At 39.0% G+C, this 16,205-nt stretch overlaps 1 protein-coding gene across 1 annotated transcript in view; it reads left to right on the forward strand.

The window, feature by feature from the left end:
* The window catches only part of USP32 (ubiquitin specific peptidase 32), a 263,795-nt gene extending 256,796 nt beyond the window's left edge, over window positions 1-6,999 (forward strand). The window contains 5 exon segments of the mRNA XM_020991809.2: window positions 1,458-1,649; window positions 2,628-2,919; window positions 3,373-3,797; window positions 4,245-4,337; window positions 4,696-6,999. Of these exon segments, the coding sequence (XP_020847468.1) occupies window positions 1,458-1,649; window positions 2,628-2,919; window positions 3,373-3,797; window positions 4,245-4,337; window positions 4,696-4,869 (1,176 nt within the window). The 3' untranslated portion in view covers window positions 4,870-6,999.
* Window positions 7,000-16,205: the final 9,206 nt, after the last annotated feature.

Consider the following 16,205-nt stretch of genomic DNA (forward strand, 5'->3'; position numbering starts at 1 on the left):
TGATAACCCAGGTATAGGGAAAGAATACATAAATGTTTGTTTTTTCCTTCTCTATCAATACGTATCTGCCCTTTCTCTCTCCCTTACAAACAAACGAGTAAGCAAGCAAACACAACTTGCGGGTTAACAAGACTTCTTAGGTTTGAACTGATGTGCCTGGAGGAGTTCTCAGCAAGTGTAACTCTGATTTCTCAGTGAATTTGCTGTTCCTTTTATCACAATCTCTTATCCCACAGGAAAGTACAAGTAACATTTCACATAGTGTTTTAATAACCCTGTAATACATGGTACAAATGTGCAAGTGAAGCACAGTGCTTTGTTATGGGGGGCTTAATGCCTTGGTAGATTATCTTCCTGTTGTGTTTTTATCTATGCCCTTTCCTGATTATTCTGAGTTTGGTTTTTGTACATCTGTATGATGTGCTCTCCGTCTGGCTTCTAAAGAACCTACAGCATACATTTGTCTGCTCCACATTCCAGAATTGAGAGCCATCTTATGCTTAATTTGTAAAATAGAAACTCACTTCTTCCTTCCTCCTTTTCTCCCTCCCTCCATCTCTCTCTCCTTTTCTTCCTTTCTTCCTTCATCAGATTTAACCCTACTGCATCTCAGAACTCTCAAATTCAAGCATTCCACCAGTCTGATAGCAGGTATTATAAGTGTACACCACCACGTCTAGCTCAGTTTAACATGTATTAATAATAATAACAGAATTCATATAACACTTGAAGGCTTGCAAAACACTTATATGTTATCTTATTTGTTGATATATGTTATCTCATTTGATTTGGTAAGTGCTATTATTATCTCCAGTTTTACAGCTGAGAATACTGAGACTGAGAAAGGTTAAGTGGTCACATAGCTAGTAAGTGAATGAGGCCGAATTTGAATTCAGGTCTTCTTTTTATATAGTTGTGGTTAATGTGTATGTTCTGATTTTGGGGTGGGGTTTGCGCCACATTCTTTTTTTTTCTTTTTGGAGGCAGTGGGGTTAAGTGATTTGCCTAGGGTCACAACAGTGTCTAAGGCTGGATTTGAACACAGGCTGTCCTCACTCCAGTGCTGGTACTCTCTCTGCTGCACCATCTAGCTGTCCCACTCTGCATTCTTATAAAGCTTCATATTTTTGTTTTTGTTTTTTAATTAATTTCTGTTTGTCAGTTTTGGTGCAGTGATATTCCATTACAATAATATACCACAATTCATCCATTTCCCTACTGTTGAACATCTAGACTATTTCCAGATTTCACTATCATTACAGATAAAATCTAAATGAATATTTTTGTGCAGGTAGAGGTTTTTATTTTCTCTTATAATAACATCCTTAGGATATAGCTCTAGTGATCCCCTGGGTCACAGAGTTCAGTCAGCTTTGTAAATATGATTACAAGTGAGCACTGACATCCTGCACACAAACAGATTGGTCCAACCTTCTTAATGACCTGTTTCTATCTAGATTGTGGAAGAGCATGAGAGTGTGGAGCAGAGCCGGAGAGCACAAGCAGAGCCCATCAACCTGGACAACTGTCTGTGTGCCTTCACTAACGAAGAGGAGTTGGGAGAGAATGAGATGTATTACTGTTCCAAGTGCAAAACCCATTGCTTGGCCACCAAAAAGCTGGATCTTTGGAGACTCCCCCCAATTCTGGTATGTTCTTGGCTTGAGCAAACATAAACAATGAATGAGTCAGGTGACCATTTTTACTCAACTTGGGAAGAAAACTTCTTGTAGTAGTACTCATTCATTTATTCATTTAATAAATATCTGTTTGAACATTCTTAGGTAAAAAGTATTGTGCAAGTTATTGTGGATAATGTAAAGCTGAATAAAGCATAGCCTCTGCTCTTAAGAAACTTATAATATAGGCAATATTTCTGCAAAAGAAAGAGTTGACATTTTTTGAAGCCGAGTTCCTTGACCTTTACAGAGGAGTAAAAGAATATCTTCACATCTCTTGTTTTTTTCTTCTCTTATCAAAAGTGTCTTTTGCACTCACAGTTTGAAACCTGTCCCTAAGAAAAAAAATATACTTCAAGGCTACAACTGGGGCTTTTTCCTTCCACAGGAAAAACCAGCCTTTAGAGAGAATTTTGTGACACTGGCCTATGAATTTTGTTTTCAAACACTTGGTGTGTGACCTAGGATCATGAAAAGGTGTATGTGTGATTGTTTTTCATGTTACAAGTAGCATTTAAAATTGAGCCATGGGGTATAGGTATTGTGTGACCAAACTTCCAATTCTTTAAAGAATATAGCCATGGCAGTTCTTAACATTCAAGGAAGTTGAAATTTTCTAAAGTATTCTTAGATAAGGTTTGTAGTGACATATTAAAAGTTCTTAGTCTTGAGGTTGTTTTTGAAATAGCACAAAAAGTCACATTGTATTGGTAAGTGGAAAATAACTTGTGAACACACCATAGAAAGTACAATGTTATAAGTGTGAATATTAAAGCTCTTTAAGGAAAATTAAAGTCTTGCATGAAAACTATACTTGATGTTTTGCTGTACTTAAAGAGCAATTGTTATTTCCAAAATTTCCAAATTGTTTTCTTAAAATTTTGTTTTTAGAAAGGTACCTTGATCACAGCCCTTAAATACAGATGCTTTTTGCTATTTTTCCTCCAGATAATTCACCTAAAACGATTTCAGTTTGTGAATGGACGATGGATAAAATCACAGAAAATCGTTAAATTTCCTCGTGAAAGTTTTGACCCCAGTGCTTTTCTTGTGCCAAGAGATCCAGCTCTGTGCCATCGAAAACTGCTCACACCCCAAGGGGATGACCTCTCTGAGCCCCGGATTCTACAGAGTGAAGTGAAGAAAGTGGATCCTCAGAACACATGGGCCACTGGGGAGGGGGATATGCTCAGCAAGAGCCCATCCTCACTCAGTGGAAACATCATCAGTAACACAAAAGGTAGGGAGATTTGTAGCAGAGATAACACAACCTCTATAAGTCACCTTACCATGACACTAGGTGAACTTTGGTGGGAGTCCTGGAAACAGTAAGCTTTTCTTTTAATGTGTGCCTTCAGTTTAATCTAATATATTGCAAGAGAGAGGAGTGTGTAGATTAAGTGTTTTGTTGTACTGAATTGAAACGTAAATATTTCACTTTCCCATCCTTATGTAGAACATTTTCGGGATACTCTCTCCTTTGGACCATTATGTCTTAGGTTTAAAAAAACCTAATTCAATTTGGAGAAACCTGATGGTACAGGAAATGAAATTGTTTCTTCTGTAGCATACCAAATAAACAACTGTAAATCTGAGTATTTTCATCATCCTCTCTATAAATAGGAATTTGAACTGGCTCCTGAATTAGCTGTAGTAGATAAATTAATTCTTGTAAATTTATCCTCTTTTACAGGTTCTCCATCTTTAGCAAGAAAAAGTGGAACCAGTTGCCCTTCAAGCAAAAGTAGCAGCCCAAACAGCAGCCCACGGACTTTAGGAAGGAGCAAAGGGCGACTCCGGCTGCCTCAAATTGGCAGCAAAAACAAACTCTCAAGTAGCAAAGAGAACTTGGATGCCGGTAGAGAGAATGGCACTGACCAGACTTTTGAGCTGGCAGATGCCATGAGTAGGGGACATGGGCTAGGTGGCAGTCAACCTGAACTATTCACTCTTCAGGATCACGAGGCCACCTTGGCGAACGGATTCCTTTATGAGCATGATGCCTGTAATAATGGCTGCAGCAATGGTCACATGGAAAACCACAGTGAAGAGGACAGCATGGATGACCAAAGAGAAGATATCTGTGTTAAACCTATTTACAACTTATACGCAATTTCAGTAAGTAGGCTGTGAAGTTGGGTCTTTGGGTCATCCTAGTTTGGCACGTCTCAAAGAGAGATCCAAGATTCAAGTCACTCAGAATTGTAGGGTTTTGTGTTTTGGTGTGTTCTTCGTGTACTTTGCCAGACAGATTTTAATCCACAATATAAAGTAAAAAATAAACTTCCCCCCTCCCCCCAAATTTAACCATATTGATAGTTGTTTACCCAGGTAAAAGTTCCACAAGATTTACAGGGAGCATGGAGGGATGAGAGGATTAGTGGTGTCACGTGGTTATAATAGATGGTCCCCAGAAAGTCTTCCCCCTACTGAAATAGTCTGTTGACCAAGTAGTTTAATACCTACTGATTCTAGACCATTTTTTCATGACCTAAACGTGAGGAATTTTAGTTTCAGCTACAGTGACTTTTAACATGCCTTCACTTTTCTCTTTATTTCTTTCAGTGCCATTCAGGAATTATGGGTGGGGGCCATTATGTCACTTATGCCAAAAACCCAAACAACAAGTGGTACTGCTACAATGACAGCAGCTGCAAGGTAACTGTCTCAGATGTTTGGTAGGAAGGCAACAAAGAAACAGGGCAGGAAACACTCAAAATGATGCATTCTTTTGAATTGAAAAATAGCTTCTTTTAATACTATAGCTACCTTTACTATAGATAGGAGAGGGCCAGGGATGAAGTTACTTCAAATGTCACATTTTACATTTAACTGTAGTCAGAATGTTTTCTGAATAATTGCATTTTCCTCTTACAAATTAAATGCTCATTTTAAAAGCAGATAACCTAGCTAAAGTGTTATGTGGATTCAGAGAAACCACACTTTCTTCCCTAGAGAATCCAGGTTTCAGATTTGGTTTCAGGGTTTTTATTGAATGTGTCTATTTCCCTTTCAGGAACTCCACCCAGATGAAATTGACACTGACTCTGCCTACATTCTTTTCTATGAGCAGCAGGGGATAGACTATGCACAATTTCTGCCGAAGATCGATGGCAAAAAAATGGCAGACACAAGCAGCATGGATGAAGACTTTGAGTCCGATTACAAAAAGTACTGTGTGTTACAGTAAACCCATGGTTCTTCCTGTCAGGCAAGGGGAAATCAGAAAACAACTCCTTGCAGCTGACATTTGTCAAAAGCATCACTGAAGCGGGCAAGCTAAATGTAGTTATTTTATCCTGTGACCCTGAAGCACAAAATGAAAAGCCTAATTAAATAGCTGTTAACATAATGATAAGATTGTTTTTGTTTGGGAATATCTCACTACAAGCTCTGACAGGTTCTCTGATGGGGAGTGACAAAGGCTGCCCTTGTCTGGTAAACAAAGTGGTTTGACATGCCAGCCAATTAGGACCAAGTAAGAGCTAGTCTGTAGTGTAGAGTCCACCGGTTATCCTAACAAAATATGAAAGGTCTCCTTAGAATAAGAATAAAACAAAAAAACTTGTAGTGTTGTCTGGAGACGACATGATTTGCTACCTCCTTTTTCCTGAAGTTTTATTCCATTATATTGGCAAGACATGGAAAAGCAAGATCATGAAAAGGTGTATATGTAAGTCTCGTATGGACACTTTTTTTACACCATCTTGCCACTATTTATATGTCTATCTTGCTTTTTTGTTTTGTTTTTGTATTTAGAACACAACTAAATCATTGGTAGCAGAAGCGTGTGATGATCTGCCCCAGAAAGGATTTCCTTTCACTTGTGTAACCTCCGGCCAGTGGCTGGGTGGCTTTTGGGTAGCTGTGTGTAGGGAGAGGTATCTAAGAAATGGTTGTCCAGGCAGAGGCACTTTGGTTTGGGATACACCAACATGCATCTATTTCTTGACTGATGCTGGAGGAATGTTTGTGAATTTTCACCGTCTATCAAAATGCACATATTGCACAGAGGGTTCCTGGAAGAAAAGTTGCATCAAGAGCTAGGTTGTGTTTTGTGATTGATGTTTTTTTTTTAATTTTGCACTTTAAAAAACAAAACAAAACATAATTCATACAGCTTAATGTTCAAAAGCCTCGTATTTGATGGCTCTAAAGTGACTAGAGAGTATTTTTGTTCCCTACTATGAAATTTAAAAATAACACAATACCGAAACATTGATAGTTTCTAGATAGTTCTCATGAAATTGGTGAATATGTTTTTATCATTCAACACTTGGAATAGAATAAATCTTCTGTTGGTTTGCATTATTTCATTTATAAAGAATTGCTGTACCCATTTTGGCATTTGTCAACTTTTAGGGCTTTTTTAATTTTATATTTACGATTTCATAACATTTTGTGACTCCCTTGGTCTTCATTGTTTCTCTAATTATTCAGGACTGGAAGAAAGGCATATTCATTATTTATGTGAGACAGCATTTTAACATTTTTCCAGTGTTAATGTTTTTAAATATATTTGAAGTAAATGTTTTATTTTTTTTCAGCCTTCCATTGTTTGACTTAATCCTGATATGTTGAGTCATTAATCACCACACTACCAAATTCTATCACCCTTCCTTAGAGTTGGGGGATAATTATTGATGTGATCAACATTTGTGTTCTGATTTCTGAGGCTAGTTAATATACAGTTTCCCTTTTTGTGCATTTTGCAACATCTTAATCTGCCTGCAATCTTTTTTCCAATAAGGATTGAAAAAATTGTGTCATTGCACATGGAAAAGATATTCTTACCAATTCAGGGTGAAATTTTATTTTAATAAGGTGATATAAGTAAACAGCAGGATTTAGAGGCTGGTGAAATAAAACAAAATGCAGACTTTCTTGTTTTAGAACTTTCAGTACATGAAAATTTTGTCTATTCCTACTTGGACAAGCTCCATGAAAAAGTAAAAAGATTTTTCAGTAATTTCCTTACCAGTGTTTTATTTAAGCAGGTAGCACAATCTACTAATGTTATTTGATCTGTGTTTGTTATATTGGTTGTAATTATTTTTTAATTAAATTAATTCATGAATTAGCAGAAAATTTATTAAATTAACTATTAATATTAATTACATTCACTTTGTAAATTACTGTATAAAACTTATTGACAATGCACTGACTTTAGAAAGATGTCAATGTATATAAATGCAGTGTAAATAAAATAGTGTTGATGGTATTGAAATATGAACTGTATAAAAAAGCATCAGTAATTGTATATGGAGTGAACCTGTTTATCTGTAACTATTATTACAACAAATTAAATACTGTGGATGCACCTGTGTGTGGCTTTTTTTTATGGTTGTTGAAGTGTAAGTAGAAAGTCACCTAAGACCTTTCTCATCTGTGACCATGTGCTAATCTTCCATTGTGAGTAATGTTATCTGGCATTTAGAGTCTATACTGAGTCCTCCAGTAAGCCACCCCTAATTAGCTGTATTGGGAGAAGAACAAAATGCAGGCAAGCACAAAGAGTCTGTTCCCCTCTTAGGAAATGCCAGAAGAAAAGCAGAGAGGCTAGAGCAGAGTAAGATATCTGAACTGACCTGAGAAGAGCTGAGGCCCCATTCAGCCAGCTCTGTGCCATTAATAAGTAGGTTCTGAGAAGCTGTCTGCTATATACCTTGCGTAGGGTGTAGTGGAGGAGATGCAAAGAACAAGCCCTGGACTCTACTCTCAGGGAGCTTACTGTCTAGAAGATGAGGCAGGGCAAGGAAAAAATTCTCGTTTCCATAAGTGCTTAAAGTAGCTGAAGATTGGGGGCAGAGGGTACTCTGAGAGATACCTCAAAGACTCTGACGTTGCCTTATATCTGTGATTGTTAAGAGTATATAAATAGAGGGAGATGGAGCCAAGATGGCAGAGTAAAAGCAGCGACTTGCTTCAACTCTCCTCAGAATACCTATAGAAAATGATTCTAAACAAATTCTAGAGCAGTAGAACCCGCAAAAAGACAGAGTGAAACAAATTTCCAGCCCAAGATAACTTGAATGGTTGATGGGAAAAGTCTGTTGCACCAGTCTGGGAGAGGAATGCAGTTCAGCATGGGCCATACAGGCAAAGACAGGCACCTAGCAAACTGGGAGCAGGCCTTGGAACTGAATCATGGGCATCTGTGGCAGTTTCCAGACTTCTCAAACTACAAACGCTAAAGACAAGTTAGTAGGAAAAGTCTGTCGGACCTGGGTGAGAGAGGAGCACGGTCCAGCCCTAGCCCTGGTGCAGCCCTGGGGTGGTGGCTGGGATGGCTGCTTCTGGAGCTCGCAGCCCACAGAGAGTGGGGGGATTGAGTAGCTGATCAGAAGGGGATTGCAGGGATCTCTTTGCTGGCTCTGAGGCAGGATTCTCTTACTTTGCCTGTGCTTAGATCTGGGTCACAGTCTTGGGTGGCAGTCCTGGGGCAAAGAGGACCGCTAGTATAGTGGAGTTTGTGGCATCAGTGCAGAGGAAATCCTCCTCACAGTTCCAAGGCTGCTTGCAGTCACTCATAGACCAGAGCACAGGCCAGGAAAGCAGTAAACACCTCTCCTTTGATCATACCACCTTGGAAGAAGTGAAAATTTACCGGTCCCTAGAAGTATCTGAAAACAGCTGCACAAAACCCCTGAAATTTGGGACAGTACATCTTCCACATTGGAAGCAGAGCTCTACCTTAACAAAGAGTTAAAAGGTCAGGTGATTGGCTGGGAACATGAACAAACAGTAGGGAAAAAATTCATACTATAGAATGTTACTTTGGTGACAAAGATCAAAACATACAAGAAGAAGCAGACAACAAAGTCGGAGTTCCTATATCCAAAGCCTCCAAGAAAAATATGAATTGGTCTCAGGCCATGGAAGAGCTCAACAAGGATTTTGAAAAGCAAGTAAGAGAAGTAGAGGAAAAACTGGGAAGACAAAAGAGAGTGAAGAGAATATAAGTAGAATTATAAGAAACGCACGTCAAACACATGGAATAGTTAGACCTTTCCAACACGAAGCAGTAGTCAGACCAGGGAGCTTGGACAAGGGGCAAGTCTACAGCCCTGTTATGCTAACCACAGAACAAAGTTGTGTGGAATAATATAAAATGTAACAGCAGCTAAAACCCCTGTTTGTTAGGGGGAAGAACATTCTATTTCTGGGTGGGAGGGAGGCAACAATTCGTAAAAATGGAAGTCCCCAAAAACTTAGCCCCCCCCACTAGTTAAAGAATAATCTTGAAAGAGGCAAGTGTATAGAAACAGATGTGTTTTATTTGTAGTTCCTGAATGATGACAGTATAAATTAGGAGTCTCTCTTCTCTTGGTCATATACATATACATGTACATGTATGTGTGTGTGTGTGTGTGTGTGTATATAGAGATATGTAGATATACATAATACTCTACTGAACTGCTGGTGGCAATTGTAATTTTGTAAGCACTAGACTTGCCACAGGGTGGTGCTGTTCACTGGATAAAGGAAATGTTCTAGTGCTTGCTTTTGGCTCCACTAACCTGGCTGTCACGTCTAATTCAATATTCTTTGGCAGTTATTTATACTGTAGGCTGGGACATATCCCCGCATGAACAATTGAGGACACAGGGAATTGGATAACAGGCTAGATGTAGGAGAAGCACAAGCTGCCATATGGACTTGGCACTTCCTATCATTCTTTGTCATGTATCCCATATTGAGCAGATGCTACTATAAAGCAGTAACAGAGGAGTTCATGAACTGAGTTGCTTCTCTTCTGGAATCAGTGTGGTATGGATAGAGCAAGCAAGAAATCCCTGCCCTTTGGTAACAGTACTTTGATGTGGCGTACATTCAAAAGCTGTTTTTGAATCTTTGTTCGAAGTGTTGTGTCATGGGGAAATCAAAGAAATATAAGATATTCCTTAAGGAATTTAGTCTTATGAGAGACAAGGCATACACTTATAAAGGGGATACAGGGATAGAGACTAGACAGTGTGTCAGACACTGGCCTTGATATGCCATTTGTAAGTAGAGTCTCTCTATATGATAGGATTTATAAGTAGAGTCTTTTTCAAGATTTTTAAGATGATTGCCAAGTGCTGTGTCCTAGAGAATAAATACTGGGAGTGTTTAAGAGGAAGTAACCATTGGCTGTAGTTAGGAAAGGCATCAGGGAAGAAGAAAGTGAGCTGGGCCTTGAAAGAGGACTAGAAATTGTATAGATGAAAAGGAAATGGAAAAAAAATAACCTAGGTAGGTAAGCAGAAAAGATGTTTTTGTAGGAGTGAACAGATTTTTTAAGAGACAATAAATAGACTTCTGGTTAAAGTGGTGATATGAAGATTTGTAGAGGGAGGAGCCCAGCTCTCCAATATTCCCCCCATCAAAAATCTAAAATGGCATCAGATAGAATGATGATCAATAAGACCAAAGATAAACAGCAATAATTTCCCTCTAGAATCACACAAGAAGGTGGCCAGGAGCATGTAGATACTGGGAGAGGGGTCCCACAAAGGAAGGCAGAAGCCAGAGGAAACTACAGTAAACAGGGACTAAAACATACGGGTCATCAGGCACTTCGCACCAAGAGATAGGAGTTGATCTCTCTTGAGAGAATATGATGGAGGAAAAAAACAGGTTTTAGTTAACCATGAATAGGAATGGAATGAACTTACCCCTGAAATGGAGGGAAGGTAAAGTAAAGAGACCTATAAGGATGCATAAGACAATAAAGTTTTAAATAAGACATTAGGGATATAAAGGCATAAATGCAAGAGATGTTACAAAGGCAAAACTGGTAGTTGCTAATTGGATATGGTGGTGAGATAGGGTTTAGGTATGCCAAATTATAGGTTTACAGCAGGATATCCAAGCAATAGACTGTTGGAGAGGCTTTGCTGCAACTCAGGGGAAAGGTTAAGAGGAACTAGAGGTTTTGATTTGGCAGTCACATTGAAATTGAAATTGAAACCATAAGAGGAGATGAAAAGAGCAAAGGTCAAAAGAACTGAGCCAGTCAGGAAGAAGAGGCAGAAAAACTGGAGAACCAGGCCTTGTATAATCAGAGTTGGGTGGAGCAAAAGAGATAAGGAAACTGAACTAGAAAAGATGATTCTATAGTATTTATTGAGAATAGGACCTGGGAAAGAGAAGTGAGCCTTGACTGCATGATGGACAATGACAAGTTTAAAACCCTCCCTGTACACCTGTCCCTTTGGCAACTGATAGCTTACCTGACTCATCCTTCAACATTCTCTGGGTAGTAATAGCACCAATAGTGTCCTAAAGGACTGATCAGATTCTGAGGGGGAAAAAGTCCAGCCCATGGAGGGGGACGGAGTCCTCCAAATTACACTGGAAGTTGATGAGTGACTGTGGATGGCCGGGCAAGGTGTCTAGGGTGTGTTTCTAAGGACTAATGGTCAGGGTCAGCCATAGCACTGAGCTCAGTATGAGGCCATGTCACAATGTTCTCTATGGAGGTTGCATGATAGGAGCCAAGGAGTCACAGGGTCTTATTCAGGCCAATGGAGGCCCAGGACCAGGGCATAGTGGGGAATAGGATATGTCCAAAGGCACCTTACCACAGAGAATTGTATTTCTTCATTTATCTCTACTCAGCAGACAGGACAGAAGAAAGGAGGGAATCTAGCTATTTAGGAGGCTGATAATGGGCCTTTATAGTCCAAAGAGAATATTCAAGGGTCTAGGAGCGGTAGGGTCTAGACCACTTTCCACAGAAGATGAGTAACATGTTGCTGATTCAATCTAAGGAGCAGCAAAAAACCATCTCCAGCCACATGGCTTTCAACACACAAGGGTGTGTAGGAAAAGCCTGGCTCTGTTTCCCTTAAGCTGAGTTGTCCTTTTGGTTGATGGAGAGCATGTCCTCCTGGGAACATAGGAGGAACTACAGAAGAGACATTAGTGATTATCTAATCCAACTCCCTCATATTATAAATAAAGAAACTAAAACCCAGAGGGGACCCAAGATCATGGAGGTAATAAGTAACAAAGGCAAGATAGCACCCAAACTGTAATCTATTGGCCTTAGAGTCACTCTTCCTCTTTTCTTGAGGGAGCACTTAGCATAATACCTGGAACACAGTGGGCACTTGATAAATCTTTATTGATCTGCTGATTGAGTTGTACTTGTACTTGTACCAGTATTTGGCTCACAGTTTTCCTCTCCACCCCAACCTCTGCCCTTATACCAAGGGACTTCTCTATTCCCCCAAGTACCTTAGCCTCCCAGTTCCTAAATCTCAATTCCCGTGACTCATTGCTTTCACAGCCACACACAGGATAAGTCACACCCTTGATCTCACTGTCACTCACAAGTATTCCATTTCTATGACCAAGAATTCTAAAATGGCTTTATTCAACCATAACCTGCTGTCATTCCGTATTTCCATATGCCTTATTCCTCTTAAACCTACTATTTGCCCTTACCTTAACCTCAAATCTTTAACTCAGGATTCTCTCCCTGCATAGGCTTCCCTTTCCTCCCTTCGCAACCTTGACACTGTAGTTAACCAAACATATTATTCTCAACTCTGAAAGCCCATGCCCCTTTGTCTTATTTCCCAACCCTGCATTGCTTTCACCATCTACTAAATCTGCCCCTCACTTGCAGCTAAATAAATCGTTGAAGAAAATCACAACCATGCTGAGTGGGCCCACTACATATAATCCCTTTTATATTTATATATAATTATTTATATGTTATATAGAAAGTGTTTGTTTTTATATATTTACTTATATAATTTATATTTATATATAAACTTACATATAATTATTTTTATATATTTATATCATATATAATATATTTGTTTATATATTTACATATTTTATTTATCTGTTATAGAGAATATGTTTACTTGTATAATATAATTTATATTTATATAGAATCTTACATTTATATAGACTCAACTGGATTTTCACTTTAGCAAGGAAATCCTTTCATCCTCTAAAAAAATGATTCTCTATCTCACTCCTACAAGACTGTTCCAAACCTCTTTCCTTAAGCCTCCTTCACCAACATCTTCCCCTTCCCTTTGAATTGAGGGCTTTGCCTCCTACATGTTGGGAAAATAGAAGCCTGGTGTTTTGCGTTCTCTCTTCTCTAGTCTACATCATAAAACCCTTTGATATCGTCTCTAATCTCCGTATTTATTTCAGTCTCAGAAGAAGACATGACCCCTTTCCTTATCAAGTCCCTTTTGTCCCATTCCCACTCCCACCTCTGGCAAATTGTCCCTACCATCACTTCCCTTTTTTCTCTAATCTTTAATCTTTCCCTTTCTACTGATTATTTATTTCCCTGCAGCCTACAAAAATACTCACGTCTCTCAAGTCCTTTAAAAAAAAACACGCCTCATCTGAACCTAACGTGCCCTCAAGCTATCATCCTAAATCTCTCTCCCCTTTCACATCTAAATTCCTAGGAAAAGCTTTCCACATTCATTATCTCCTCTTCCAGGTTCTCATTCTTTTCTCAACACTTTGGAATGTAAATTCTGGCCTCATCACTCAACTGAAACTTCTTTCTCCACAGTTGCCAGTGATCTTTTTATTGCTACATCTGATGGCCTTTTCTCAACCCTCATCCTTCTTGACCCCCCTGCAGCATTTGACACTGTCGTGTTCCTGGATGTTGTCTCCTCTCCGGATTTTTGTGACTTGCTTGTCTTTTGGCTCTCAACTTGCTCTTTCTCAGTCTCCTTTGCTAGAGAGATGAATCAACCATATCTCACCCCTAAACTCTGTCCCCCAGGGAGGGTTCTCTTCAGATCCAGCTTGAGAATCTATAAAGATTCAATATGTCCAAAACAAAACCCCTTTCTCCCCCAAAACCTTTCCCTTCCTCTGAACCTTCCTATCTCTTTTGAGAATATCATCACGTTTTACTAACCCAGTTTAGTAAACACTCCCACACAAACATGTGCACATACCTGGAGCCAACTCTTCATTGCCTCTTACCATCTTACCATCATAACTTTCCCCATCGTGGTTTCAATATATTAGCAGGTTGGCATAAGAAATTAAATGGGGAATTTAAGGGAGTTTTGGAGAAGCTGCAGATGACATGCTAAGGCCAGCAGACAACACAGAAAAAATTTAGAAACTCAGAAATGCATAAAATAAGCACATAATATTATATAATATCAACCCAAATTTTACAATAAGGTACTGTAAACACCCAATAAAAGAAAAAATTCAGACTTCTTCTCTGGTTCAAAGGGAGGGCCAAAAAATTTTACTTGAATTTTCCAGATGGGGAATGGGGGGGGTGTGCTATGCCCCTAACCCCCTTCATGTGGAAAACATAATTGTAAATCCAATTAGTTGCCAAATCTTGTACATTTTGCATCTGCAACAACTCTGATATTTATCGCCTCTCTCCATTCATTCCACAATCTCCTGAATTCAGGGTCCTCCTCGTCTCTAACCTAGATTATCATAATAGCCTCCAGATTTATCTCCCTGCCTCAGGGCTCTCCCCTCTCCAATCCACCTTCCACACAAATGCCACTCAGATATAAACTCCTCTGTTTGATATTAAAACCCTTCACCACTTGTCTGTAGCTCAACTTTCAAGGCTTATCACATATTATTTCTTCCACAAACTCTACTTACCAGCCAAATTGTCCTTCACTATTCGTCATACATATTCCTATCCCCAGGCCTTTGCAAAATCTGTTCCCATGCCTGGAATACATTTGCTTCACATCTCTACCTCTTAGGGAAGATTCCCTTGTTTCTTTCAAAGTTCAATTCAACCACTACCTTCTAAATGAAGTCTTTCTAGATCTTCCCAGCTGCAAGTTCCTCTCCCTTCTCACTCACCCCAGGAAAAAAAAATTAACCATATATTTATTTTATATATGCTTATAATTGTATGTGTTGTCTCAAGAAATAGAATGTAAGCTGTTTGAAAGCAGGGATTTTTCCATTTTTGTCTTTGTATCACCGTGCCCTAGCTGAGCACCTGGTATATAGTTTCTTAATATATGCTTGTTAAATGATTGATTGGGGGGTGTAAAGGGTGGTGTCTTGGCCTCCCCCATCTTGAAGTTGACTTCCTCCTTCCCAAACTTCAGAGGAGTAACTTATGTTTCTGCACAGTAATTTATTTTCCTTCTCTATAAAACAAGGAGATTGGAGGAGAGACATCTAAGGTTACTTCTACCTCTAAATCTTATGATCTCAATATATTAGTCATTAATGACCTCCATGAGGACAAGGACTTGTGTCTTTTTTAAAGTTCATGGCATCCCTTCCCCTAACCTCTACACACAGTAGGTGATTAATAAATTGTTGAATTGAATTGAATTCAATCAGGTACAACGTGGCAAAAATAGCAGATATGAAGTCAGAGGACCTCACTTTGAATCCTGCTCTGCCATTCACTACCTCTGTGACATTGGGCAACTCACTGGACTTCTCTGGGCCTCAGTTTCCTCATCTACAAAACGAGGATGTGGGATGAGATGACCTCAGAGGTCTCTTTCAGCTCTAAATCTCTGATACTATGACAAGCATTTATTATGTGCCAAATACTCTGCTGGATATTAAAAAAAAAAAAAAGGAAGTGAATCAGCCTCTGCCTTCAAGAAGCTTATACTTCAATGAGGGAGGGAAAAAAAAATATATATATATATATATATGTGGGAAGGCACCATCAATCAATCAATACATATTAAGTTACAGCTGTATGCCAGGTACTGTTCCAGAGGCTGAGGAATATAAATAAAAAGAATGAAACTATTCCTACTCATGAGGAATTTAAATTCTTTTTTTTTCTTCATATTAGTCATGTTATGAAAGAAAACACAGACCAAAAAAAAAAACCCATGAAAAAAATAAAGTGAAAAGTAGTATGCTTCAATCTACATTCAGGCTCCATCAGTTCTTTCTCCATAGATGGATGGCATTTTCATCATAATTCGTTGGAATGGTCTTGGATCCTTGTATTGCTAAGAGTAACTAAGTCATTCTAAGTTGATCGTTGTACAATATTGCTGTTACTGTGAATGACGTTCTGGTAGGAACTTTTAGGAAGACAAATAGTACATATACGCATATACACAGCAGAAATATGAATAGAACAAACACAAACAAATACAAACATATAGTTAAATACTAGATTGTTCAGGAGGGAGGACACTAGCAGCTGAGGAGATTAAAAAAAAAAAACTTCTTGCAGAAGATGGTGCTTGAGCCCCATCTCAAAAGAAAAGAGATTCTAGGAGGTGGAAGTAGAGAGAGAGGGATACATTCCAGGCATGTGGGACAAGTGCAAAGACAGAGCACCATGCATGGGGAACAGAGAGGCCAGTTTGGCTACATCAAAGAGTACAGGAAGGGAAGCAATGTTCAAAAGGTCTGAAAAGATGGGCTGTGGCCAATTTGTGTGGAGCTTAACGTAAGAATTTCTATTTTATCCTAGGCCAATAGGAAGACACTTAAGCTGGTTGAGTAAGTAAGTCAAGTGGTCAAATCTGTGCTTGAGGAAAATTACTTTGGCAGTAGGGTGGAGGA

Source organism: Phascolarctos cinereus, unplaced genomic scaffold (assembly GCF_003287225.1).
Source record: "Phascolarctos cinereus isolate Bilbo 61053 unplaced genomic scaffold, phaCin_HiC Scaffold_5;HRSCAF=322, whole genome shotgun sequence".
In the NCBI taxonomy this organism is placed as follows: domain Eukaryota; kingdom Metazoa; phylum Chordata; class Mammalia; order Diprotodontia; family Phascolarctidae; genus Phascolarctos; species Phascolarctos cinereus.